Source organism: Nyctereutes procyonoides, unplaced genomic scaffold, assembly GCF_905146905.1.
Source record: "Nyctereutes procyonoides isolate TBG_1078 unplaced genomic scaffold, NYPRO_anot_genome, whole genome shotgun sequence".
Classification (NCBI taxonomy): Eukaryota; Metazoa; Chordata; class Mammalia; order Carnivora; family Canidae; genus Nyctereutes; species Nyctereutes procyonoides.
In genome coordinates, this window is record NW_026575140.1 from 6,446,069 (window position 1) to 6,473,597 (window position 27,529).

At 43.9% G+C, this 27,529-nt stretch overlaps 1 protein-coding gene across 1 annotated transcript; it reads right to left on the bottom strand.

Moving 5' to 3' along the window:
• Positions 1-557: 557 nt before the first annotated feature.
• DYNC1LI2 (dynein cytoplasmic 1 light intermediate chain 2) lies at positions 558-26,932 on the bottom strand. The gene is made up of 13 exons (XM_055306207.1): positions 26,793-26,932; positions 26,601-26,674; positions 24,553-24,669; positions 19,278-19,508; positions 13,553-13,722; positions 12,041-12,134; positions 10,893-11,028; positions 8,617-8,728; positions 7,742-7,801; positions 6,767-6,808; positions 6,253-6,370; positions 4,830-4,946; positions 558-3,524 (listed from the first exon to the last, which is right to left on the bottom strand). Exons 1-13 carry the CDS (start codon positions 26,897-26,899, stop codon positions 3,424-3,426), a joined length of 1,479 nt encoding a protein of 492 aa, XP_055162182.1. The 5' UTR covers positions 26,900-26,932; the 3' UTR covers positions 558-3,423.
• Between the last annotated feature and the right edge of the window lie 597 nt (positions 26,933-27,529).

Here is a 27,529-nt window from a genome sequence, read left to right on the forward strand (position 1 = left end):
TTACTGTTCCTCATTTATTTTTTTTTAAAGATTTTATTTATTTATGTATTCATGAGAGACACAGAGAGAGAGGCAGAGACACAGGCAGAGGGAGAAGCAGGCTCCATGCAGGGAGCCCGATGTGGGACTCAATCCCGGGACTCAGGGATCACATACTGAGCCAAAGGCAGATGCTCAACCGCTGAGAAACCCAGGCGTCCCTGTTCTCCATTTAAATAGGTAAAAAAACATTACATATAGTTGCTCTGAAATTCCTCTGTGAAACCTGATGGCTTCTGAATTAATTAATGTAAAAATTACTTAGGCCAATTCAGCTGATCAAAAACTTACGTAAGAGGCAAGAAAATATGTTGGATAACTCACACCCACTGTTCTGTACCCACAGCTTAGAACTCCATATACTTCAACGTATGGCTTCAGTGCTTCTTAACAGAATTTCTGTTAATTTTTAGTGAGAGGTATACATTTTTTGCTACATGGTAGATATGACATATGATTAGCAGATAATTCAACTTATCTTCAGTGAGATTATTTGTCATAAAGAAAGTCACCAAAAGTTGTAAGCAGTCTGGATTCGTATTTATTGAAGCCAGTAATTAGAGACATCTTCTTTTCCAGCACTAGAAAGCAAGGTTCCACATGACTGCATAACTGCATCCGGTTAGAGCCACACCCCTGGACTAAGGCTGGTGGGGGAATAATCTGCAGTCCTAATTTTAAGTTAAAAACACTAATAAACTTAGTATAGAGACGACAGTGAACTTTCACTTACAGCATCAACATTGTTAAAGGTCATGATGTACAGAGCAGTCACTTTTCAACTTTGTTAAACTAATAAAACACGACAACGTCTTCAGTTTAAATAGTGATTTTAAAATGCCAATCAAAAAAAAAGTGCAAACAAAATTAAATAATTCTAGCAGCATACCCGTTGCATTTTTAGGAAAGACCAATTCTGGCCCATATTGGGGCCACATCTTCAAGGTTGGGCTATTTCTTTGATTTTTCCATTTCAAAGACAAACAGCAGATGTAATCACTATAATATATATAAATAGTCATAAAATTGTCTTTAACAGTCTACCATACAAGTGTATTCTGCAAACAAAAAGAATTTTACTTTAAAAAGTAAAGGCTGTTTACTGTTCGGCCTTTGGTTCCACTGCTTGAAAACCCCAAAATAAGAAAAAATATCTCCCCTCCCCCCACCCCCCAAAAGAACCCTGCAGCTCCCCAAAGTTGGTAGACTTTGGCAACCACTGAGCACATGACATTATGTGCACCAGTGTCTTGTTACTAGGAGCATCCACTTGTCATAAGAAACTAAAAGTGATCTCCAAGAAACCTTTCCTCACAAGACAGGTGTCTTAGCATTTCATCAGTTTTAGTACATTTTATACTGACACAAAAGTGCTTATCAGTTTAAATGACAAAAAATTTTTAAAAGTAAAATTTTGCATTAAAATTTGAAATCACACTGTATCCCCTGTAGGCATGTGCCTTTCCAACAATTCTTTGTTTCTGAGGTCACTCATTTTGTCCCCCACCCCACCCTAGCTGCTATAGAGGGATTAAGTGACCCCACCATGAACATGGTCACAATCGTTTGGGCATCTATTGGTCACTACACCACAACTATCCTTAGTACAGTCAGTTTACTGTCATTATCTAGACAATCTAGTCATTGGAAGCCACAATACATTTAAAAACAAAAACTGAATTTAAAAAGGGGTGAAAAAGTATAATTTTAACAATAAAACTGGCACAAGAAACTTATTTTTGTCAGAAAGGCAACTAAATACTCAGCTTTCTCCTTAACAGTGTTCAGACCTTTACAAAAAAGCAATTCAAGACAGTCTTAGAGTCTTGTTATATAACACAGGATATTAAGTTATGCCCAGTACTATGTTAGTGGTCAGTCGAATGTGGTAGGTAAAAGTAATGACATTAGGGAAGTTATGCTCAGACACAGTACAACAAACATTCACATAAAAAAAGTAAACTCCACATAAGTGAACTGTGGTTTTTTTTTTTCCCCTTGGTTTGACAACAAATGTTTTATACATTAAATTAATGGTAGTGTTTGCATTCAAATATTCTGTGTCACATATAAAATTAAAAGTGCCATTTCAAATCCACAGAAGTCATTCCAGAATAGTGGTACGACATGACGATGTGAATAATTTGCCCTAAATGGAGACACTGAAACTCATTTCCATTAGGAAAAAAACGCTACATTTTATGAAAAACACAAACAAGAGAACTGTATCATTTCCATTTTCAATATATAACGTTCACACTTATTTGTCCATCTGATAGCACTGATCAGAGCAGAGAGCTAGGACAAGACCCTTTTGCATCAATGGAACTCTGTGAAGGTTTCCACAGACCGTAAGGCAGGGATTGGTGCAAGCCAATTCATCAGAGTGCAATTACATTATAAACCTCCCTCAAACTTTCTGTAGCACATTGCATTATGGTAAAATGAGAGGTTGGTTATCCATTCTCTATTAGTAGGCCAGCCTGTGGTAGTATAAAAACTTTTTTTTTTTAATTTAAAAAACAAAGCAGGAGCTATTTAGAAAACACAATTCAAAGTAAACTAATTTTGTAACTGCTGACTTTAAACACGTCCCATAGTGACTGTCTGTCAGGACACACACGCGTGGAGCCCAGCACATTCCACGAGGACATGGCCTGGGCCATATACGAGTCTGGAGCAGCTGCCATCTTCCCCACCCCTGTGTCAGCTCCACCTGACTCAGGTACCCCCAACAGTCTACAAATCTGTCTGAAGTTAAAGATGCATTCAGAACAAGTCTAATTCCCTCTTTCTTAGTGTTTAGTTTGGAAATGCTTTTGATTTTAAGTCTTAAAAATGATTATTCGACTTTCAACTGAACACACAGTATTTACTCACACTGCTCATCTCCGCCTTCCTCATCTCCTTCAACGTTCAGCTTCCCCACCATCACTTCTCTCATTCCTCCTTTCAGTCTTTCTCTTTCCTGGACTTGCTGCTACTTAATCTGCTTCCCAAGAACAAGTGAATTCGCTAACACGCAACTGGTCAGACTAACCACCCTCTGATCAATGATTTCCTGGTCTCATTTGCTCCACTCTGAAAGAAAGCGGGCCCTCTTTCTCTCATCTACCTTCCCTTCCACCAGAAGCCAGCTGCACTTGCTTCTCATGAGAGAGCCGCATGCCTGAGAGTCCAAGGGTTATCCTTAACAAAGGGGTCTGACACATAATCTTCCTAAATGTGCATTTCATACTCGGACGAGTCACTGAAGTATATTTTAAGTTCATCTCCCCTGCCCCAAAAAACTGATAGCATGTGCCATATCAGAAAAATCCTTGTCTTAGCAGATCAATATACATAGTTATTTGGTCATTTTACATATGCACTTTTTAAGGAGGATCAGGCTTCATTTTCTGTTGAAGAGTTTGTTACCATGGAGTCTGGTTTTCGAGTCATTCTATCCAGTTCTTCCTGAACATTTGTCAACACAGTCTTTTGTCCTAAAAAAAAATTAAAAAAATTAAAAAAATTTAAAAAAAAGAAGGCAGCAGTGATGAGAAAACAGCAAATAATTTTTTTAAAAGGAATATTTAAAATTAAAAGACTTTTTTTTTTTAACTAAAAGACTTCTATAATTACTTATGGTGATAACAAACCTCAATAAGAATGAAAGCAAGTCTTTTTCATTGCAATGATTATAAGGAGATACCCTAATTTAACCCTTCCTTAATTCCTAACATCACAGGTCTGTGTTCCCTGAATACATAACTGCCTGGGCATGCATTCGTGCCAAATTTATAAGGGCCTTTCAGAGAACACTCTCACCACCCAACCCCAACCTCATGCACTGTCATCACCACCTTCTCAGAGGTGGTGTGTGAGTTTCTGCTCAAACTACTTTCCGTGCCTCAGACACAACAAGTGTTTGGTTTTGTTTTTAATTATAAACTGCAACTCATATAGGTAGTCTGGAAATACCATGTTTCAATAATCATATAAGACTAAAGTCAGACCTTTCAATCCTGCACAAAGTCAGTACTCATTCCTTTGTTATCAAGTGCTAACGAGGCCTGGAAATGACCCTTATCCCCTGTGAGGGGTTACTAGCCCAGAGCCTGGGCCACTAGACCAGATTGAGAGTCTCCAAGAACTCAGGAGCCCCTGAAGGCCTGGCTGACCTGAGGATGGAGTGATCTCCTGCGGGCCTTCTTTCATCTGAAAACACCAATTAGGGAAAACACTGTATTAACATTCCTTAGAGTCACTGAAAAAGTAAAAGCAAAACCCTTTTTAAAAGGGCCCCAAGCTTCCTAGCAAAATGGGTAATTCCCAAGGAACTTAGTTCTTTTGTTTCAGAGGCCTCCAAGACATAGACTTGCCCTATGGCCCACATGGAAGGACAGGAGGTGGGCTGCCAGACAGGAGTGTGACAAGGGGGGAGCTTCATGGAAGAGGAAATGATGCCCCTCTGGTGAGACCAGGAGGGTTCACAGGCTCCAGCTCATGGCAAGACTAGGGACAGTGAACAAAAATCTTTATAAAGGATCACAGAAAATTAAATATAATAAATAAAATGTCAATGTTACATGCTAGACAATGACCTCCAATCAATAGTTCTGACACCAGGGTCACATGTACAGTTTAGAATATACCTCAATTCACCCAACTGCTCAGTATAAGCTGGAGATGTGTTTACTTGCTTGGCTGTTCAGAACATGTCAGGGAAAAGCAGACACTCTTGTCCATCCCCCACCCTCAACATTGCTCAGCCACAAGATCAAAAGTCTCCAAGGACCCTTCAGTACCTGACTTCTTGGCTGTGCTCTGCACACCACCAGCACCAGGACTTCCAGGAGAACCTGTTTTTTTACTCAGCAGACTGTTGAAGAAGCTGGCCAATACACCTTCACTTGCTGCATTATCTATGGAAACATTAACAAAAAAAGCATCACATCACCACAAAACTAGTTTTCGGCATGGAATTATCCATTTGTGGCTATCATCGTCCCCAGACACTGAGCACATTCATTTACCATGATTCCTTTTATACTGCCTCCGCCAAGGCTAATTACGTGTTAGCATGATTAATTAAGAGCAAACCTGTTTAGAATTCCCATCTGTTTGGGGACATAATATAACTCATGCTCCACATCATCTCCCTGTCTACAAGGCAGTGTTTTTCAAAATTTTGTAAGCCTTTAACACTCCAAAGCTGCTGTGAAAAGCTCTCATTCTAAATAGGAGATAGTTATCACACATGCAAGGATTAAATAAAATTTTGTTTTGAGAGTTTCATTGCAGCCAACATCTTTGGGTATTACTAAGTTATTGGGATAAGGGCTACTTAAACTAGTAAGTAAGTGACCTTGACAAGAGAAGTGAAGAGGGAAGAAAATCCCATAATTCATAAATGGTAATTATATAAAAATGAGAAACAAAACCAAGGATTCAAAATATATACTTTACTGTATTTACTTTATTTTTAAAAGTAATCTCCACACCCAATGTGGGGCTTGAACTCATGAACCCTAGGATCAAGAGTCACATGCTCTACCAACTAAGCCAGCCAGGCACCTTTCAAAATACATGTTCTAAAAAATTTACTTATTTAAGATCTTTTATTTTTGGGGGCGCCTGGGTGGCTTAGTGGTTGAGCATCTGCCTTCGGCTTGTGTCGTGGTCCCGGGGTCCTAGGATCAAGTCCTGCATTGGGCTCCCCAAGGGAAGCCTGCTTCTCCCTCTGCCTAGGTCTCTGCCTCTCTGTGTGTCTCTCTCATGAATAAATAAAATCTTAAAAAAAATTGAATAAATAAATAAAATCTTAAAAAAAAATCTTAAATAAAAAATTATTTTTAAGTAATCTCCACACCCAACACAGGACTCAAACTCACAACCTTGCTATCAAGAGTCACATGTTCCACTAATTAAGCCAGCCATGAGCCCCTAAAAACACACATTTTAAAATGACTTATGTTGCATTCCTCTCTGCATAGCCTGAGGTCTTACACAGAGCAAGATGCAAGGGCCACTGATTCCAACTAAGGGATAGGCCCTGGTCTCTGCCAACGGTGAGCCCCCTCCCTTTGAGTGAGGCAAAATGGAAAATAGCCCTGTTTCCTGGGGAAAAGAACCCAGCTGTCATGAGTCTGCACCTTCAAACCCAGTAACCCAGCCCCTTCACGGCTCAGGCCTAAGACTAAACACTCTCCACAGAGACAGGATACATACTTTTGATGTTTGGATCCGGCTTCTTTACTGACGTGCCTGGGGAGGCGCTAGGTACACTGGCTGGCCCTCCCCGGCCCTGAGTTCTTGGAGAGCCAGAGGGTCCTCTCGCAGGGGATTCCTAAGTCCAAAACCAGCCCAAGTTACATACAGGCATAAAAAATAACAGGAAATACATACTCCAAAAACGAAGACATTCTCTGAAGGATATTTTTCAGTTTTGGGAGAGGGGTGGCAGGACTGGGAGGTTTTTCCTCAGCTCAGTCTCTTTCTAGACCTTGTTTCTCCTTAGAGAACACGTATCAAGATAAAAAGGCCTGCTCACTCTATTTCCCAGAACTATATTCCTTCATCATTTTCTGAAGTCCCTATTATGTTCCTGGCCCTTTAGGGAAACCAAATTCTCTTCAAAAATATAAAAGCCCACACACATATATGCTCCTAGAAATAATGGCATAAAGTTTGAAGACGCTTACAACACTGGGCCTTGACCCCCTGTTTAGTTTAAGGTACTCACGGAGGCTCTCGTGGGCGTGGCTGGCTGCTTGGCAAGGAGTGACTGCAAAGAGACAGACACACTGGCCATTAACCAAGGCCTGCAGAGTGCAGGGAAGGTCTGCAGAAACACTTTCCAGTATTCCACTAGGGGGCACCAATAACAACAACTAAGTCATAGATTTATATCTACTATGCATGCAAAAAGTTTAAATTTAGCAATTTGGTATATGGCGAAAAAAATAATCCAAATAAACAGTTTTGGAGCTAAGAAAACAAGGAGACCACAGGAGGCAGGATCAATTGGCAAAAGAACCACCAACATTCCAACCTGCTGAGCTGCCTGCACCATCAGGCAGACCCATGACACGTCTAAGAGACACGCCTAACAGTCCTAGTAGAACAGAAAGGTGAGAGTGGGTTTGCATTCTGAACTGTCAGCTTGGGGAAGTTACTCTCCTATCCAAAATGGATATGTCAGCTGACCTGCTGTTTGGGGCTATGTAAAATAATGGAAGTGAGGGAAAGGCACTTGGTAACTGCCAGGAAACCTAATTTCCAGAGAGAAAGGCTACTTAAAATAATACTAAGCCTCTCATTGTTAAGACTTTGCAAACAGGGGCAGCCCGGGTGGTTCAGTGGTTTAGTGCCGCCTTTGGCCTGGGGCGTGATCCTGGAGCCCTGGGATCGAGTCCCGCATTGGGCTCCCTGCATGGAGCCTGCTTCTCCCTCTGCCTGTGTCTCTGCCTCTCTCTGTGTCTCTGATGAATAAATAAGTTAAAAAAAAAAAAAGACTCTGCAAACAGGCAGGGGATCACCTGAGGCAGACAGTCTAACACCTACTCTGTACCAACACTAGAAATGGGAGGGAACAAGGAGACCTGGTTACAACCCCTTTAATGCTAGAGGCTCTTTGTGTTGCCCTCAACCTCACCCCAGGGGACTGGCATTTCATGCAAGAGAAGGCCTATGCTCTGGCTTCACTGCTGCTTCTTACCTGTTGCTTCATCAGGAACACCTGCTCATCTTCCGCTGCCAACTCTTTGTCATGGACCAGCTGTGAAGTGAAGTGACATACTCATTTGTGGTCACAGGCCAAGAACACCCAACCTGCTGTCAGAATTCTCAACTAAAGAAGAATCTTGGGTTCAGGTCTCAACACAGGCCTGAGGAAGAGTCCCTGCTGCAACTGCACAGTTATGTTTCTCTAGCCTGGAACAAACTCTTTTCCAAGACAGGCTTGGCATGTCACCAATTGACATTTTAAAGTCTAGTAGATTCTATATAACACCTCCCAGATCAGGGCCTGCAGATCAGAAGAACACAGAGATCTCCTGACAGTTATCCAGAGGCAGTGCTGGCACCGTCAGGACTTAGTGGGAAACCACAACCCAATCCTATGTGGGCACTCCATCACTCATGGCCCACCACCCATAACATAACTATGTTATGTACATAGTTACATAGTTAACTATGTACTTAACACTAGACTTGAGCTGACCTTTTTTTTAAAGGCCGTCCAATTACTTTTTTCTTCTCCCGAAAATGGGTCAGTGTGTAAAACATGTTATCTCTTAAGATATTATTTATTTACCTTAGAGAGAGGGGAAGGAGGGAGGGAGAAAGGGCATGAGCAGTGGGGAGGGACAGATGGAGAGGGAAAGGCGACTCCCTACTAAACAGAGAGCCCGATGCAGAGCTCAAGCCCAGGACCCTGGGATCATGACCTGAGCCAAAGGTAGGTGGTTCAATGACTGAGCCACCCAGGTGCCCCAACATACTTTATAGGTTTCTTTTCCCATACCCTCCCCCCCAAAAAAAAACAAAATATAAAACACAAACCGTACAACTCAAAGTGACTGACTTGGGTACCTTTCTCACAGGTGGCTTCACAATAAAATCTTCATATGCATCTTCTGGCTTCACAGTTGTGAAGTTTTCATGTAAAATGGCTATTTTCTTTTCATTGTCCCAGCCTGCAGGTCTAAAAGGAAGGCAACAGGGATTGATTTCTCTTGGGACTGCCTCACAGCACACTTTAGAGCACATTCTGGGTTAAAGAAGGCTCCTCAGTGAGAGAGCCTTTCCCACAAGATCTGATCTGTAGTTGCTGGGGCTGCCTTGTAGCTTGTGGCAGACAAGTCAAAGTTTAGTGCTGGCATAACCTATCAGCTTGACATCGCAGGTCCTGCTCTAGACTGAGCTCTTGGGGCCCAAGATCTAAGGAGCCAGAAAGAGATCTCACGGGCTACACATGCTGACCCACAGGAAGTGCTTAGAGTTTCCACACAACTCCACCCAGAAGAGCAAGGATACAATAGGGGCCCTGTTCTGACAGAGCGGAGGATGCAGAAAACAGCACAGAGGACAGAACCCAGGACGAGATGGTTTCTCTTGGGCTTTGGTGTACAGGAACTCTGAGAACTCTTCTGAAAACAGTTTTTTCATGGATTGTTTCATTAATGTTACTGGTGTGGGAAGATGTAGAGCAAAGCAAGGCATCAGGACCCGCACTTGCCTGGGCCCCAAACCAGGGGGACACTAGGAGTCCTTGAGGCTCTTTCATGGGTGCTGCCCTAATTGGTATCACTAAGCAGGATGGCACCCAGGTTCCATTAAGTTAAACTACAGTAACCTACATTCCCACCAGACTCTCCTCAAAGAGCAACTGCAAAATGTCCTACACAACACACTCGCGAACTCTACAAGCTGTAAAAAATGGCAACTAATTGTTCTCAGAGGCCTCCCTTTCCCTATGTAACTTCTGCTTCAGAGCTCTATGACCCAGATGGCATTTTTAGCCAAGGTGCTCCACCCAAATGGTTTTGCAGACTTCAATAGCTCCCAAATAGCTAAATCAACAAGAGGATCAAAGATGCAAAGGGAGAAGATGTGATCAAGACATCAGCAGGACCCAGGCATTCTTCAGAAGCGGTGAGATGCTTCTCTTCTCCAGATCAGCACCCATCCCCAACCCGTCTTCTTGGGATTCTTATTCTTCAGGATCCCAAGTGATTTGGGCACACACATCTACTCACTGAGCTTGTGTCTTTGATGCCTGCTTGACTGCTCTAGACAACAATTCTCTAAAAATCCATCCAAGGCTCTAGCCCTGCCATTTGTGAGCAGCCCAAATGAGGCTCTCCCTGAATGTTCAGGAAGCAACCCTATTCAGTCCCAAGAGCTCTTGGCTTTCTTATCTTCAACCCTCCCAGAAACCATCCCTCCCCACCACCCCAATTACTTCTGGCCTGCCTAGCACACACACACTCAGCTTTCTGGCATCAGCCCCTCTACCCTCCCTGTCACACTGCCCCCACCACCCCATTACTGCCCTAGCCCTGCCCCCCAACACTATATTCAGGGACCATATGAACATTCATTTCTGTGTCTTTAGCATAGAACCTGGGTACCTAGGAAGTGCTCAGTAGTTGCTGAATGAACTGTAATTCCCAAATCAAGAGAAAAGAGAAAAAGCCTACAAACACTGATCTACTAGCACAAGTTCTCTCAGAGATCCCACAGCTTCAACATTAACTCATGCATCCAAAACACTCATCATTCTCCAGGGACAGAAAGACACCAACTGGAACAAACAGGTACCTAAGTCTCTGCCCAGAACCATCAGCCCGTGGCTCCTAAAATATGAAATGCCAAAAACACAATAAGCATTCAATATAGCTAAAGCCCATGCTGATAGGTACACCAATGATGGTGCCTGTACCATCCCTGCCAACGGGCAGAGAAATCAGATGCTTCAATGGAAGACATCAGGGTTCCCAAAGCCCAACTCCCTACATTTCAACTCCTTCCTCCAGCCAGTGTTCTATCAGAGCTGACAGTAAATGGCAGAAATGGCTGGCTTAAGTTTTGGCACCTTGCTCTCAATGAAGAAATGCAGCACTCCTGACCTCACTCAACCTACTTTTCTTAGACTAGAAGCAGGCATGTATCTGGATGGCAAGTAATTTGGAAAGAAGCTGGGTGTATCTATCCCCTGTGAGGTCCAGCCCAAGCACTTCGCTCCAAGGCAGTAGAAACCTGGCTGTGTATGACAGAGACAGAAGGCACCTTACTTGGAAGGATAAAATGTGAAGAGCAAATGTACTATAAAGGGTAGCATTTGAAATCACCTATAAGGAACTCACATAAAAACTGCATCCTTTTCCACAACTAAGGCAGGTGTGACAAAGTGGAAGCCATATGTTTTATGAACAATGTACTTATACAACAAGTCGAGGTTTTTCTCCTCCTTCACTGATGTGTAAATCAAGGCTGCTCCATCTAATCAATTTGCTTAAGGAAAACCAATTCACTGCAGGAGACAAAAGCAAACACATACAAGCATAATCCTCAAAGAACTACTCACAGGTTAATCAGTTTTTGATCAATACAGGATCAGTAGAAAATGTTCAAACTTTTAAAGCTAAAACAATAATAGTAACAGATGAAGTATGTCAAAAGTGAAAAGCATGTCGATGCTGGCACAGGCCACATGTTTCATTTTTTAACACAGACTGCTATCTTTTGACCCATAAGGTTATGTTCCTAAGCAGTCAAGTTAATGGCTCTAAGGTCAGCCCAGGAAAACACCCTCAGCATATCCAAGGTACACAGATTTGTTCCTAGATAGATGTTCATATGTGACCCAGCTTATTGTTAGGCGTATCTTTTACAAAAGATGGGTACCTCATACGTATCAGCTCTCTCCACTGAGCTGGACAAGATAAAAGGCCTAGATGAAGTGGTAGGAACCTATCCCTCACTCCCATATCCCAGGGTATAGGACTATAGCAGCAACAACTGCTATTGTATTTTTACAGAAATAAGACTCAAAAGACTGCTAACACAGTATCTCTCTCGTGGGCAGTACAAAACATAAACAAGAAACACTTTGTGGGGGAAAAAAAAAAGATACACTTTATGGTATCTAAAACAATATTGTGTTGGGTAATTACTCTTTTATGCAAAAGAGCAAAGTTTAAAAGATTTCTAAAATAGAATAAAAGCAATTTGGCAGTAAGACTACCCATATCTGCTTTCTTAATATGAAAGTCTTATCAAATGCACAGCATTAAAAATAAGAAGTGATATAAGACACAAATTAGTAAGTCTCAAATTCTAATACAGTAAAATATAAAACTAGTAAAAAGATGTATACAATTTCTCCCTGATGGAAGACTGTTCTGGATTCAGGAAGTACTTTAGCTTTCCGAAGTCGCCCCATCTGGAGAGAAGAGATTAGCAGAGAAGGGAGCCTGTATTCCCATGCCCTGACACAGTGCTCCAAGGATACACTGAAGGCAGAACCTCCGTAGGTGTGACTGGATGAAGTCAAAGTGCTCGTCCCTATAATCATGCTCCTTCTCCAGGACACTCACCGCATCACACTGCAGGAAGACAGAAAGAGAAAGAAGTCATCTTTTGCTTCTCCTCCTGCTGAGGATGGGAACTGCACCATAATTCCAAGGAAGAAAGCCATAGCCAAAGGTCTGAGCATTATTAATTAGCAAGAGCCAAAAGCAACTGGAGACTTTTCTTTCATCCTGGGCCACAGTTTCCAGAGCTATAAAGTAGGGATTTTTTTAAAAAAAGGATTGTATTTATTTATTCATGAGAGAGAGAGAGAGAGAGAGGCGCAGAGACAGGCAGAGGGAGAAGCAGGCTCCATGCAGGGAGCCTAACGTGGGACTCGAACCCAGGTCTCCAGGATCACACCCTGGGTTAAAGGTGGCACTAAACCACTGAGCCACCGGGCTGCCATAAAGTGGGGATGTTAACAGTCTGATCACTTCACCGTTGTTGGTTTTTTTTTTTTTTAGACATTTTATTTATTTATTCATGAGAGACAGGCAGAGGGAGAAGCAGAGACACAGGCAGAGGGAGAAGCAGGCTCCCTGTAGGGAGCCCAACATGGGACTTGATCCCGGGACCCCAGGAACACACCCCAGGCCAAAGGCAGTGCCAAACCACTAAGCCACTGGGACTGCCCACTTTACAGTTGTTTTAAGAATCAAATAGTCACATCAAGAAGCAGGCCCATGGACCATAGCTGTGCACTGTACAAACCATAGAACTCTTGTCTCACAGAATATAATGCAAATGGCACACTCTGTGGTTGGGAATAAAGTACTTTTGAAACCCAAAATGTTGTGTTTTAAATTTATTTCTTTATTTAAGTAATCTCTACACCCAATGTGGGACTCAAACTCATGACCCAAGATCAAGTCCCATGCTCTTCTGACTGAGCCAACCAGGCATCCCAAAAATGAAAAATGTTTTTAAATTTTTTTTTTGTAAGAGAAATAATTTTATTTTTCTATGACTGAACTTTTCATTCCCATATATTCATTCTACAGGATAGAACAAACTGAAACTTTGAGTTCCCTTCCTTCTGTTTTTAGCGTTATTTCTGAAAATCATCTCAAATCCCACAGACTTTAAGACATCAAAACCCTAAATAATTCTGCTCTTCCATATTATTTTTTAACCATCAGCTTAGGCAAGAACAACTGGTTCACAGAGCCTTAAGAAAACTGCTCTTAGTTCTGAGTTTGACTCAATAAAGCTGACAGTGCTTCACAGAAAAATTAACTCAAACTATGAACAAAGTGAGTGATGTCATGTTTCCATTAGCAACATTATATGACAATAGTTTCTAGCCTGACCTAATCAATGTACTTTAATGAATCCCGAATTAGTACAACTCTCCCATAGGAACACATACAAGTAAAGCCTCTTAGTTTCTTTTAGATGGTGACTGTTCACTGGCCAAACCCAGCCAGACATAGAATTCCTGGGCACATACCTTTGTGCACACCACCAACACTGGGATTCCCAGATTATGGGTTAGCATATTGTCACCAAGTGGCAGAGCAACATTTTCTTCATCAGGACCTGAGGTCAGAGGCCCTCTCCTCTGTGGGGAACCTTGACAACCTTCTTCAGGCTCAATATAGTCTTGAAAATCTTTCACAACTGAAAAAAGGAAAAGAAAATCACACACAAATAAAAACCACACAGGTCAGTTCTAGAAAACCAAAAAGACAGTAATAAGCACAAAACATAAAGAGAGGTGACAAAATTCCCAAATCTGCCCTATTGCAAAATTAAGGATTTGGATGTAGTGATGCAAAATTCTGACATTCACTTTGAGCATTGTAACTTCAGAGTAGCAGTCATACCTCTGTTGGACAGCTTTACTTATATCCAGCTTTTACATCAGTTTTAATTTTTTTTTGGTTTACCTTTTTTTTAAAGATTTTATTTTTAAGTAATCTCTCTAACGAATGTGGGGGCCTGAACTCACAACCCTGAGATCAAGTGTTGCGTGCTCTACCAACTGAACCAGCCAAGTATCCCTTAAACAGGTTTTAAAAATTTCTAAGGTTTTGGGATGCCTGGGTGGCTCAGCCATTGAGTGTTTGCCTTCGGTCCAGGGCATGATCCTGGAGTCCCAGGTTCGAGTCCTACATCGGGCTCCCTGCATGGAGCCTGCTTCTTTCTCTCTATGTCTCTGCCCGGCCCCCCATAAATAAATAAATAAAATCTTAAAAAAAATTTTTTTTAAGGTTTTAATAGTTTCTATTAGGAAAAATAAACCACATTTCTTATATACCTAACATTAAAAAAGAAAAAAAAGGCCAAGTAAAACCATCTGAATTCCACAAGAACATGCTGTTTCCATAGAGCCGACATAGGTCCAAACCAAGGAGCGCACAGGGCTTGGCTAGCCCATCCACTTCTCATCATTCTCTGACTCTCATAGACTATCTCATCTTTAGAAGATCCTGAGTCACTATGCGGTGCTGACGGACCTCTTCCTGCCTAACATATGAAGAAATCAGCAGCATAATGCCCAATTCTTGGCACACACAGTCATTACTTCAGGCCAAGAGTGCAATCCCATGGGGAGGCCTTCTTCAAGGTGAAAATGGTCCATTGCCCTGGTTAAGCTAAGTGAACACAAAGTCCATGGACCCATAACTTTTTGTGGGTATTTCAAGGCTTACATGTAGGCCAGAGAACAAGGACATAATAATTAAAGCTACTCTGAGCCAGAGCAGCAAACACACAGCTCTATCCTTCTACACCCAAAAGGACAAAAGGACTAAAATACCTTTTGGTCCCATCTACAACATGCTCATTAAGAAAAGGAAATAACAAACAAAAAAAAAAAAAAAAAGAAAGAAAGAAAAGGAAATAACTGTATTAAAGAGAATCTAGAGAGAGGTGCACATACTCTTCATCCACAGAACAGGTTTCAAACATTTTTTTTTTTCAAACTTTTTTTTTTTAAGAGAGGGAAAGGGGATGGCACAGAAGGACAGGGGGAGAGGGAATATTGAGCAGGCTCCACACCCAACGCAGAGCATGACTTGGGGCTCGATCTCATGACCTAAGCTGAAATCAACAGTTACCTGGACGGTTAGCCGACTGAACCAGCCAGGAACCCTACAACTTCTCTTTATTAAGCTCATTCATGTAATTTCATTGTCAATATAAACACTCCAGTCAAGAGATCTTTATTGTATTAAAAAAAACAAAACAGGGATCCCTGGGTGGCGCAGCGGTTTGGCGCCTGCCTTTGACCCAGGGCGCGATCCTGGAGAGCCGGGATCGAATCCCACGTCGGGCTCCCAGTGCATGGAGCCTGCTTCTCCCTCTGCCTGTGTCTCTGCCTCTCTCTCTCTCGCTCTCTGTGTGACTATTATAAATAAATAAAAATTTATAAAAAAAAAAAAAAAAAAAAACAAAACAAAACAGAGAAGGGTTTTCTGATGAACTTAGCATGGTTGTTGAAGGATTTTAAGGAAATCACAAGTTCTCAAATTTTATCCTTGAAAGCATTTCAACAAATCTTCAAATCAATAGAAGATACAATGGCTTAAGTCTGGGTAACACCTATCACTGCCCAACATCACATGACGCACTCAAACAGGAATTCCAAGACAGGGAGCATGGCAGAGCCTGGAGCAAGTTACAAGTTGGCTAAATGGCCATGGGAAAGTGAGGCGGTGGGGTGGTGGGGGGCGCAGCTCCAGCAGTATGCTCCAGGAAACTCTATCACCCAGTGCCCTGAGTGAACTGCTGTATTCTACTTATGCCAGGATGTAAAAATAGTTGGGAAACCCTGGGTTAGACTAGTCAGTCTAAAGGAATGACTTAACTATGACTATCTAGCAACCACAGGAAACATGCATGTGTTTTTAAGAAATGAGAATTTTAGAAAGTTGGAAGGCAGAGTTAAGTATGCATACATAGAAGTTGGTATAAAGGGAAGATAAATACGAAGAATGTGTAATTCAGATAATAAAATGTGCATTTCCCTTAGGCTGAACACATACCACATTAATAATTTCTCTCTAATGGTGGGATGGCCAACATTTCAAAGTACACCTGGGGTCCTCCTTTAGCATCTTGCGGAAGTGGGTAGGGGAAGGAGATCAGAGTGTTGTACCCTAGCTGCTGCCACCTCTCATCTTTTTCCTCCTACCTCATTGGTCACCCACTAGTTCCACAGTCCTGGAAAGATCCCACAGACAGTACCTAATCTTTTTTTTTTATATAAAGATTTTATTTATTCATGACACACACACACACACACACACAGAGAGAGAGAGAGAGAGAGAAAGAGAAAGAGAGGCAGAGACACAGGCAGAGGGAGAAGCAGGCTCCATGCAGTGAACCTGACGTGGAAATTGATCCTGGGACCCTGGGATCACGCCCTGATCTGAAGGCGGTGCTAAACCGCTAAGCCACCCCCAGGCTGCCCCCTAATCTTTTTTCTATACTTGATAAGCAAGGGAAGCCCCAGACATAAAGCAAGAAAGACTAACCTACACAAGCACCACATTCCAGCAGCTCTGGTGCTACTCTGCCCTCCCCCATTACTGCCACCCAAACAGCTGTCAGATTCAGGACCACTGGGGAACCAAAATCTGAAAGAGCGGCTCGCTGTGGAGCAGCATTCCAAACTTAAAAGACTAGAGACTGGTGTTGGATTGGGAACTAGGCTGGGTGACAGCCCTTCACCCATTCAATACAATACCTAGAGTCCAATTAATCTGCAAAGCAGGACTCTGATGAGCAAGAAGATGGCTGACTGCTTTATGAAAATGTAACCTAAAGCCAGCACTAACAAAGGCACTCCTTCAACAAGCAACACAAAGACATGATTACCCTCCAAACATCTCAGAGGAAGGGCGGTGAAAACAAAGGCCTTCAGAAGGTTAACCAGAGTCATGAGGCACAGACATGGTTCCAGCAATCGCTAGTTGCCCTCCCGTGTCCTCTCCTCTTCTTCCTCATAACCAAACCCAACCCTGATACACAGAACACATGGCTATACAGAACTACATTTCCCAGCCTCCTTAGGAAGACTTGAGCATGCACCCTTCAGCTCTTCTTTCCTCTTCCTCCATGTGCTGCCTGGAACACGGATGTGAAGGCTACAGTTCCAGCTGTCCCGAAGAAGAGAACCACACCCTAGAGATGACAAAGCAATAAGCAGAAAGAAGCCAGGGTCCTTGACCTGCCTTCCCAGAGCTGCTTTCCAGGCCTGAACTGCCTACCTCTGGATTTCATTTACAGGACAGAGGAATCAACTTCATTCTTAAACCACTGTTAATTTGGGTTTTGTGTCACAAGCAGCTGAATCTAATCCTAAGTGACAGACACCAATGACTAAGCACAAAATAAATTCAATAGTTTATGGGAATACAAGCTCAGAAGAGCAGGCATCTTATCAGCTGTGTACATCTCCAATTCCTAGAACAGACCTAGTACAAGACATATACCTTCCCTATCTGGGAAAGAATAATATCCTTAGCTTGATCTTTGTTTTCTGCTTTAAAAATCTTCACAAGGTTATAACAGAAAACAGATTCAGAGGCTGAAATCTCCAGGGCATTAACCGATTAATATGGGTAAGATGCTAAATGTGCAGTGAGAAACAAACAGCTCTTCAGCCTCAGAACTATTCTAAGAAATAGTCTTTATCGTCTCTATTTCAGGGAAAAAAGAGGCATTATCTAGAAAGGTCAGTGGTTGAAGACAGACGAGCTGAGCTGCATAACAACCACTGTAGCACACATGCGGGTGACCCAGGAAACACACATGCACGCAGCAGACCAAAGAATTAGATGTTAAATAAACTCTGTTTTAGCTAATGTCAGACAGGAACAAGAGGAATTTATGATAGGAAGGCACACAGCAAGAGCTCTGATTTGGAAAGCACATCAAAATTTCTGAACCTTTCTGCCAGTAAGCGTGAAGATCCAGTGTGTCATGCCCTAGAAGTCCTCATTAATTCACTAAAGGCAATGATGTCATCCTGTGGAAAAAAGCCAGCCCTGCCCAAGCCTGCTACTGCTGAACACTGCCATAGCTCTAGCCCCTGCCCCTCCCATTTCCCTGGCGAGTAGACAGAAGCTGATGTAAGTGCACAGAAGCAAGGGAAAGGAAAAGTAAGTTTCTGAATCACATTAAGGAAAACAAAACAAACTTCGTTTAATTTGAAAGTTCTCTGCTGTCAAAAGGACCTGGGTGTCCTCAGTCTTAAAATAGTTTTCCGTTTTAATTAAAACAAACAAACAAACAAACAAACAAGAGCAACAAAAAAACCTTCTATTTCTAACTAAAATCCTATTTGCTGGATCCCAAAATGAATGAAGGTAGAAGCTGAAAGATTTGTCTTTTACAGGGCTTCCTTTAAACCTGTCAAAAAGAGAGTCCATAGGGCCTCAATGGAATCCCAGCGCAATGGACTCAAGTTGCAGATCCCACAGTAAATCTCCACACCCACTGATGTTAACTCAGCAGCCAGACTAACACAGAAGTGTAAAGACCCACAAAACTGATCCAAATTTGAGGGGGACGGAAGAACTCTTACTTTAAAAAAGAACCAATGAAGATAACAAGGAATATGGACTCATTTACTTTCTTCAACTGTGATGCTTAAGAATAAGACTGCTTGGGGCAGCCCGGGTGGCTCAGTAGTTTAGCACCGCCTTCAGTCCGGGGCCTGATCCTGGAGACCTGGAATCAAGTCCTGCGTCGGGCTCCCTGCATGGAGCCTGCTTCTCCCTTTGCCTGTGTCTCTGCCTCTCTCTCTCTCTGTCTCTCATGAGTAAATAAGTAAAATCTTAAAAAAAAAGAATAAGGCTGCTTTTTTTTAATAAGATTTTTATTTATTTATTCACGAGAGACACACAGAGAGAGAGGCAGTGACTCAGGCAGAGAGATAAGCAGGCTCCATGCAGGGAATCCATGTGGAAATTGATTCTGGGACTCCAGGATCACACCCTGGGCAGAAGGGAGGCGCTCAACTGCTGAGCCATCCAGGCGTCCCATAAGACTGCTTTAAATACTGACTACTGAATTTGTAAGAGCAATTTTGAGGTAAATGGTGCAAAGAAAACCAAATATTCTGTAAGGGAAGCTTTGTAACCTCTTGACACTGAAAGGAAGGTGGCTTGAACCATTCAAGGGACTAGTGAATTTTCCAATTAAGAAAATTCTATTTTACTTACACTTGCGTTCCAGCTCCCTCATTTCTTCTGGTGGAATTTTCATTTTATCAATGTGCTCACGTAAAACACTAGCCCATTTCTGTAGAGATTCCATCACAGTCCAAGGCCTCGACATGTCTGCAACAAAAATGACCAGGGTCTCCGGCAAGGACTCAGCAGAAACTGCAAACTTCAGCAGGCCTTTGTGGTATAGGTCTCCATCCAGAATCCACACATTGCAGCGCGTGTGATCTAAAAAAAAAAAAAGAAGTAAAGCTAGGTTACTACCTGACAATGACCATCAGCACAGCTGAAAAAAGCCACATCAAGAAGAACCTGAGGGCACGGTATCCAGATGGCTCAGTTAAGTGTTTGCCTTAAGCTCAGGTCATGATCTCAGGGGTCCTGGAATGGAGCCCTGCCTCAGTGCGGCAGGTTCCCTGCTCAGTAGGGAGCCTGCTTCTTCCTCTCCCTTTACCCTTCCCCACTCTTCTGTGCACACTCTCTCTAATAAATACTCTTTAAAAAAAAAAAAAACTTGAAGGTGACAACCATAGAATTCCACACAAAACACAAAAAGAAATCCTCATTGGAAAAGAGTCCAAGTGCTCAGTGGGCAGTAATCCTTGGTCAAAGTGTCTTTAAAAAATTTTAATTACCATAATACATTAAATCCACATCTAAATAAGACTCCAGCCTGAGGAATAAAGGGTGAAAGCCATTTTAGCTTTCAATAAGAAAAAGCTAAAATTGGGACTCCTGGGTGGCTCAGTGGTTGAGCATTTGCCTCTGGCTCAGGGTGTGGTCCTGGAGACCCGGGATCGAGTCCTACATCAGGCTCCTTGCATGGAACCTGCTTCTCCCTCCGCCTGTGTCTCTGCCTCTCCATCTCTCTGGGTCTCTCCTAAATAAATAAATGAAATCTAAACAAACAAAAAAAGCTAAAATGTTCACTGGTCAACTGTACCACAGTCTACATAACCCATTTTCCTCAGCTATCAACAATCAATGGGGCAGCAAGCTGTGATGAAGAGCCCGTGGTTAACAAGCTCTTCTTGTCAGGCACACCAAGCAGTGTGTTCACATACTACAGAGGGTGCCAAAGAGACAGGACCTTTGTGTTTAAATGCCAAGATAAAATCATAATGTATACAAATTGAGGTATGAATTACTGGGTGCCTGGTGATATTAAGGATTTAGTTTTTTTGGTAAAAGAATATAGTTATGTTTTTAAAAATCATTATCTTCCAGGAGTACCTGGGTGGCTCGGCTGATTAAGCATCTGCCTTCAGCTCAGGTCATTATCCCGGGATCCTGGGATCAAGCCCCGCGTTGGACTCTCTTCAGCGGGGAGTCTGCTTGTCTCTCTCTCTCTCTAACCCTCCCTCTGCTTGTTCTCTCACACATTCTCTATCAAATGAATAAAAACTCTTTTAAAAAAATTCTTATCTTTTAAACATACAAATGGAAGGATCTGCAAACAAAATGATATAATGTCTGAAATTTGCTTCATCATAATCCAGTGTGGAGAAGCAAGTGAGTGTATGGTTGAAATAAAACTGATGAAGAACTGTTTAAGGTAACTGTTTAAGGCAAGTAACACATCGGAGCGTATGATCCTAAGTCTATGCTATATCTATTTTTTGTTTTCCATAATAAGAAGTTAAACATACACACAAATGTGCAACTGCTGTCATTTAACGAAGCACAGGGCTTCAAAATCACACCTAGATGATCAAATCATAAAAAATAATTTTCCACAATAACCTACTTTAAACAATTTTTAGGGGCTTAGCTAGGGATCCCTGGGTGACTCAGCGGTTTAGCGCCTGCCTTTGGCCCAGGGCGTGATCCTGGAGTCCCGGGATCGAGTCCTGCGTCGGGCTCCCTGCATGGAGCCTGCTTCTCCCTCTGCCTGTGTCTCTGCCTCTCTCTCTCTCTCTCTGTGTGTGTCTATCATGAATAAATAAAATGTTTAAATAAATAATAAATAAAAAATTTTTAGGTATTTTTGAGAAATATTTTTCTCACGAAAGTGCCTTGAGGGAAAACTCCTACAATCAAAAGTATCATTTCACTAACTTCTTTCCCAATAAATTCCAAAATACTTTAAAAACCTATATTTTGTTAGCTATCTTTTGTGTAACTGATTCATTAAAACATAATGCTGTTAAAAATTTTATATTCATGACTGTACTTCAACAATATAATAAGGCATCTACATCTAGCTACACTTTAAAATTTCTAATACATTTTACTTTTATTTTTTTTAAAGATTTTTTTTATTTTTTTATTCATAGACACAGAGAGAGAGGGGCAGAGACACAGACAGAGGGAGAAGCAGGCTCCACGCAGGGAGCCCGACGTGGGACTCAATCCCGGGTCTCCAGGATCACACCCCAGGCTGCAGGCAGCGCCAAACCGCTGCGCCACCGGGGCTGCCCTCTAATACATTTTAGACTGGTTTTGGTTTGGATTCTGTCGATGTCTTTAAAGATACTACTCTGTACCTGGAACCCACTGATTTTAATGTCTTCCCCTCACCACACGTGGTTCCTTCAGCTTCTCTTCCCACTGCCCACCACACATCATCAGGCATGTGCATGGAGATCACACACACCACATGTGATGTTAAACGGATGCTCACAACCCTAGAGGCAGTGCTTCTTTGATGTGTCATGCCCTACCACAAACGAGGGACAAGCCAGAGACCATTAACTCTACCTGTGTGATTGTCTGCAAAATTTATTATTTGTAACCCACTCACATCACACAATAAAATACTGCTGAAAGATGTATAATTAGCCATTGGTAAGGGCAACTCCTCCATTAAAAAAAGACCTGCAAGTAGGTCTAAATGGAGAGACAACCTTAAGGAATCTGAAATAAATGTTGACATGTCCTTCAACTCAAAAGCAAGTGAATCGTTAATATGATGCTTTGGCATGATACATGGTTATGCCATCTTAATACAAGTAGCTACCAAAATTCACAGAATATCTACATCAAGTCTTATACTTAAAAATTCATTCATTCATTCATTCATTCATTTATTTATTTATTATTTATGAGAAAGAAAGAGAGACAGAGGGAGACAAAGACACAGGCAGAAGGAGAAGCAGGCTCCACGCAGGGAGCCCGATGTGGGACTCGATCCTGGGTCTCCAGGATCACGCCCTGGGCAGAAGGTGGCACTAAACCACTGAGCCACCCGGGCTACCCAAGTTTTATACTTTGATAAAGGTACTAGAGCTACCGCTGTGTCTCAAGTAGTCGGCTATACCTAACACACACCACCTCTCATTCCGTCAACCTACAAAATAGTTATTGTTACTCAATTCTACAAACAAGAAAGCTGAGGTGTTGAGGGCTTAGGCCAGTCACAACTAGTGATTATAGAAGTAGGACTCTGAATCAGTGCCGGTGGCTCCAAAACCCAAATGCTTTCCACAATAACCATGTTGCCCAACAAAAACAGGATGCAAAAGACTCAGATAATATGAAGCCCTCTAAGCCTGGCTCAGTGGCCCCTCAGTCCCAGCCCTACTCACACTGACGCTGGTGGGTCCAGCTGGGCACCTGAATGCCTGTCTTCCTTATACAAGAAGAACCCTAAGCATCAAGCCTACCTCCTATCTCTCTCTTTCTTGTATCTTTCAGACAAGGTTCTGCACAGCAAAGGAAGCCAGGAGAGGAGAAGCAAGAATCAAATCCCTGGGGTTCTAAAATGACCACTCAGTTAACATTAATAAAATGCAGGTGTCCAAGGTTTAGTAAGCGATCCTTATCCATGACCTCTATTAAATGAGTCTTGGAGATCAAAAAATTATACTGCTGGAAAGGACCTAGGTCCATCTTCTTCATTTTAGCAATAAAGAAATGGGGAACCAGAGATGGTGGGATTTGCTCCCTTACATAATCATCCTCACACTGTGATCTTTACCGTTTAAATGGGTAAAGGGCAAACATAAAGGAAGTAATCTAACACCCTTAAGTGAACGAAATCACCCTTAGGCTACACAGATAACCCTTCTACAAATGAAACTTAGCACCAATGATTATTTGTTCTGGAGCCATTCATAAAGCTTAAGTTTATAAAGCAGGCATTATGAAGTAGCGGTAACCAAAAATGATTACTCCAATCCAATTCATAATTATAAGAAAGAATTTTCTTTTTTAAGATTTTTTATTTATTCCCGAGAGACACAGGCATAGAGAAGCAGGCTCCCCACAGGGAGCCCAACGCGGGACTCGATCCCAGGACCCTGGGATCATGTCCTGAGCCAAAGGCAGACAGACGCTCAACCGCTGATCCACCCAGGTGTCCCAAGAAATAATTTTTAAGTCATATCTAATCCTTATAAGAGTGCTTATGGGGATGCCTGGGTGGCTCAGCGGTTGAGTGTCTGCCCTCAACTTAGGGCGTGATCCCGGAGTCCAGGACTGAGTCCAGCATCGGGCTCCTTTCGGGGAGCCTGCTTCTCCTTCTGTCTATGTCTCTGCCTCTCTCTCTCAAGAATAAATAAACAAAATCTTAAAAAAAAAAAAAAGAGTGCTTAACCTATTTTCAATATTTCCAACTACCCTGTAGGTGGAAACTTACTACCCATATTCTAGAGAAGGAATTAAGAGAGAACACCTCCAAGCCTCTATTTCCTCCACTAAAAGAAACACAGGAAATTAGCATTTCTACATTGTCACAAAAAGACTCAGAAAACTCTCCTGTGAATATTTATTAAGCTGTTATTCTCTGAATCATACCAATTTTAGATTCTCCACTAGAAAGTGGCAGAGTAACAATGTGCCCAATCAATCTGCCAAGCATTTCCCCTCATAGAAAAGTCCAAAGCTTTTATAAAAGTATTCATTTTTTTCAGAAGCTTTTAAAAACATCTTTCTTACTACCTTTATGTGCATCTGAAACTCTACCTTCAATATCTCCTTTTAATTAGGGGCTACCCAGAGCAATAGCTAACAGCCCCAATTCCTCATTTTGACTAACATACTATAAAAAGGAAAAGTGGGTAGAGGCGCCTGGCTGGCTCAGTCAGAAAGAACATGTGACTCGTGATCTTGGGGCTGTGAATTTGAGCCCCATGATGAGTGTAGAGATTAAATAAGTAAACTTAAAAATAAATGGGTAAAGTCCTGCGAAGACATACATTTCCTCTATTTCCATGACTGACTCTCTTAGAACTAAACAGAAAATTGAGAGTGCCGAGACACAGCACAGAGCCAGAACCACAGAGTCCAAGGTGTGCACATACCCCTTACCATGGACCAACACCTCACTTACCATCTCGGTCCTCATCATGGACGCTGAGGTAGAGATACTCTAGGCCTCTTCCTTTTTTGCCATGCTCAGCTCCTTGAAGTTTAGTCATGAGGGTTGTTTTACCAGAGCCATCTTCACCTACAAACAATATATATATAAGGAAAAGTGTACCATTTATTCTGGGCAAGGATGGGGAGTCTTGACACTTATACAAGTGACAAGTAAGAATTTCATGCAAAGCCTGCTGCTGAGGTCTCACCTGCTTTCATCATAAACAAAGCAGGCTTTGCTGTAAGAGCAGTTGGGGGTGGTGGTAAAGGTGGCAAATTCCAAGATCTAAAATGATACTCTACTGCAGTCATCTTTATTTTTAAAAAAAGGAATAAGGTAGATTGACAGGCCCTACCTACAATTGGGGAAGTTAAAGGTGGAGTTAGTTTCTCACAAAATAAACTTTTACCGTAAGAAAAGCAAAATTTTCAAAATACAATTAACCTTAAAGCCCAGGAAATTTGAACTAAAAAAAGTCTGATCCTGCCTCACAATCATGAAGAAGAGAAGCTATTATTCACTTTTGATTTTAGTACCTCTCTCTTTCATAAACATCCTGAAAGCTAAGATACTGATGAAAATAATTACAGACCTGAGCAAAACTCTGTGAAGCAGTCTCAGTAATTATCAAGCGCCTCTTCCTCCCCCTCCAAGTAACAACCACCCCCACCTCTGAAAAAAATCTCTTAAACGTTCAGATCCACCATCCAGAAACATTACTAGGGACCCTTAGGATCTAATAATACGGAATTACAGGACATGAAAAATGAGAGGCACTCTACAGGTCAAAGGCGCCCTCCCATCCCCAACGGCACTACTGCTTTCAGATACTCCACATCCCACCTGGGCCATGGTGAACACTCGTCAGTCTCACTTCAATACCTGCTCATTTTTGCCACCTGCAACGCTGCTGCCAGAATTCCCTAAAACACAGACCCCATGACCTTGACGCCCCAGTTGTTGAAGATCTCTAAAGGTTCTCTATGACCTTCTGTAGCAATCACTTAAAGACCATAATTCCCTTCAAAAACACTGAGAAAACCACCTAACCAGCGATTGCGAGGAGGGTTAGGGGATGGAAGAGAAACAAAAGGCCCTTGAGAATCAAGAGCCTCCAGGAAAAAGCATCAACTCTTCAGCCTTCCACAATGTGCCCCAACTTACTTCATTAATCATCTTCCACAAGGAGCTTCTGGCAACTTCCAAACCCCCACACCCTCCTGTCACCTGTGTTCCTGCCAACACTAACCTTCTGTACCCCTGCAGGTTAACACTTATCCTTCTGGACACCTGACCCCAAAAGCATCCTCTTACACAACATCAAGCAAGGTGATGCTCCCACATAATCGGGCCACGCCAGCACCATGTAGCGCGGCGACCAACGGATCGTCCCTCATTCGCCTGAGATTCCTGTGCAGTGTCTGAAGGATGTCCGTGCTCAGTCGCCCAGCCTACAGGAACGGCTCCACAAATGGGTTCTCTGATCAATGGACCCGATCAAACGCCCTCACTTGTAGAAGGAAACTGAGACCAGACCCACTAAACAACCTGACCCGGGTAACCCAGCAGAAGCGCTGGACTAATGCGGGAAAGTCCCTGGTGAGGACTCCCGGGAACCCCCGTGCTTTGCAGGGTCTCCCCGACCCGGCACCCCTCAGGGAGATGAAGGAGTGACCCCGGTGCCCACTCCCCATAGCCCTGACCCCGAGTCACTTCGCTCCCCGGCCTCGTCCCCTAACCTCATGCCCTCATCTCCCACCCCACACCGGCGATCTGGTGAACCTCGCGGCGACCGCGCAGCACGTCAGGGACGCTTCAAGCAAGGCTGACGCTGCGGCCAAACGACTAAGGAACGTGCGGCAGGTCCAGGCCGGCGCCGCCGGCCTCCGCAAAGGGCACCTCCCAGAGTCTGTGGCGGGGCGCGGGGGGCTGGCGCTCCGGCCGCGCCCGCTAGCCCCGGCCTCCCGGGCGGCGGGCGGCCCTCCGCGGCCCCGGCGACGCCCCGCCCCGGCGCTCACCGAACACCAGGATGTTCTTGCCGGACGGCAGCTTGGACCTGGCGCGGGTGGACACCTCGCTCAAGATCGAGGACCTGCGGGGACAAGGGAGAAGCGCTCAGCCCCGGGGCGAGCCGGCCCCCCGCGCCCCGCCCGCCCCCCGCCGGACCGCGCCCCCGGGTCGGCGGCTCGGCCTGGCCGCCGCGCGCTCACCACAGACTCTGGCCCTCTTCTTCCTCGCTGGTCAGGTCGCCGGCGGCCGCCACCGCGGGCCCGTTGGGGCCCAGCAGCAGCTTCTTCTCCACCCCCACCGGCGCCATCTTGCCAACTGCAGCCACAAAGAGGGCCCTCCCCCGGGCCCGCCGAGGACCCGCGAGGACCCGGCCGGGCCGCCCCGCCGCCGCCGCCGCCCGCGCCGCTCCCCGCCGCCCGCCCTGCCGGGCCCGCGCCGCCCTCCCGCCCGCTCCGCCGGGCCCACGGCCCCTCAGCTCCCGCACGGTCGCGCGGCCGCCGAGCTGCCGGAGCGTGGGCGGCGGTCAGGCGGCCGCCGGGGCAGCCATGCGCAGACAGGCGGCGGCGGCGGCGGCGGGAGCCGCCCGGCCCGGGGCGCGCGCGGCCTCTGCTGGCCAAGGGGCGCCGGCGCACGCCAACTGGGGTCCCCGTCCCGCCGCGCGCCCGCCGAGGGCCGTCGGGGGCCCGGCGGCCGAACGCGAGGCCGCGAGCCGCGCGGGCTTCGGAGCGAGGCCGGTGGCCCAGTGCCCCGCTCCCACGTCATCTCACCGAAGCCTAGCTAAGGAACCTGAAGTCTGCAGAGCTCAAGAAACCTGCCCGAGGACCCCCTACTAAAGATGGCACCTCAGTACTTAAATCTTACTCACTGCGCCTACATAAACTGTTGTAGCATGAACTTTGCCTCATGCTCACCAAGCCCCGCGTGGAGAGGACCTTAA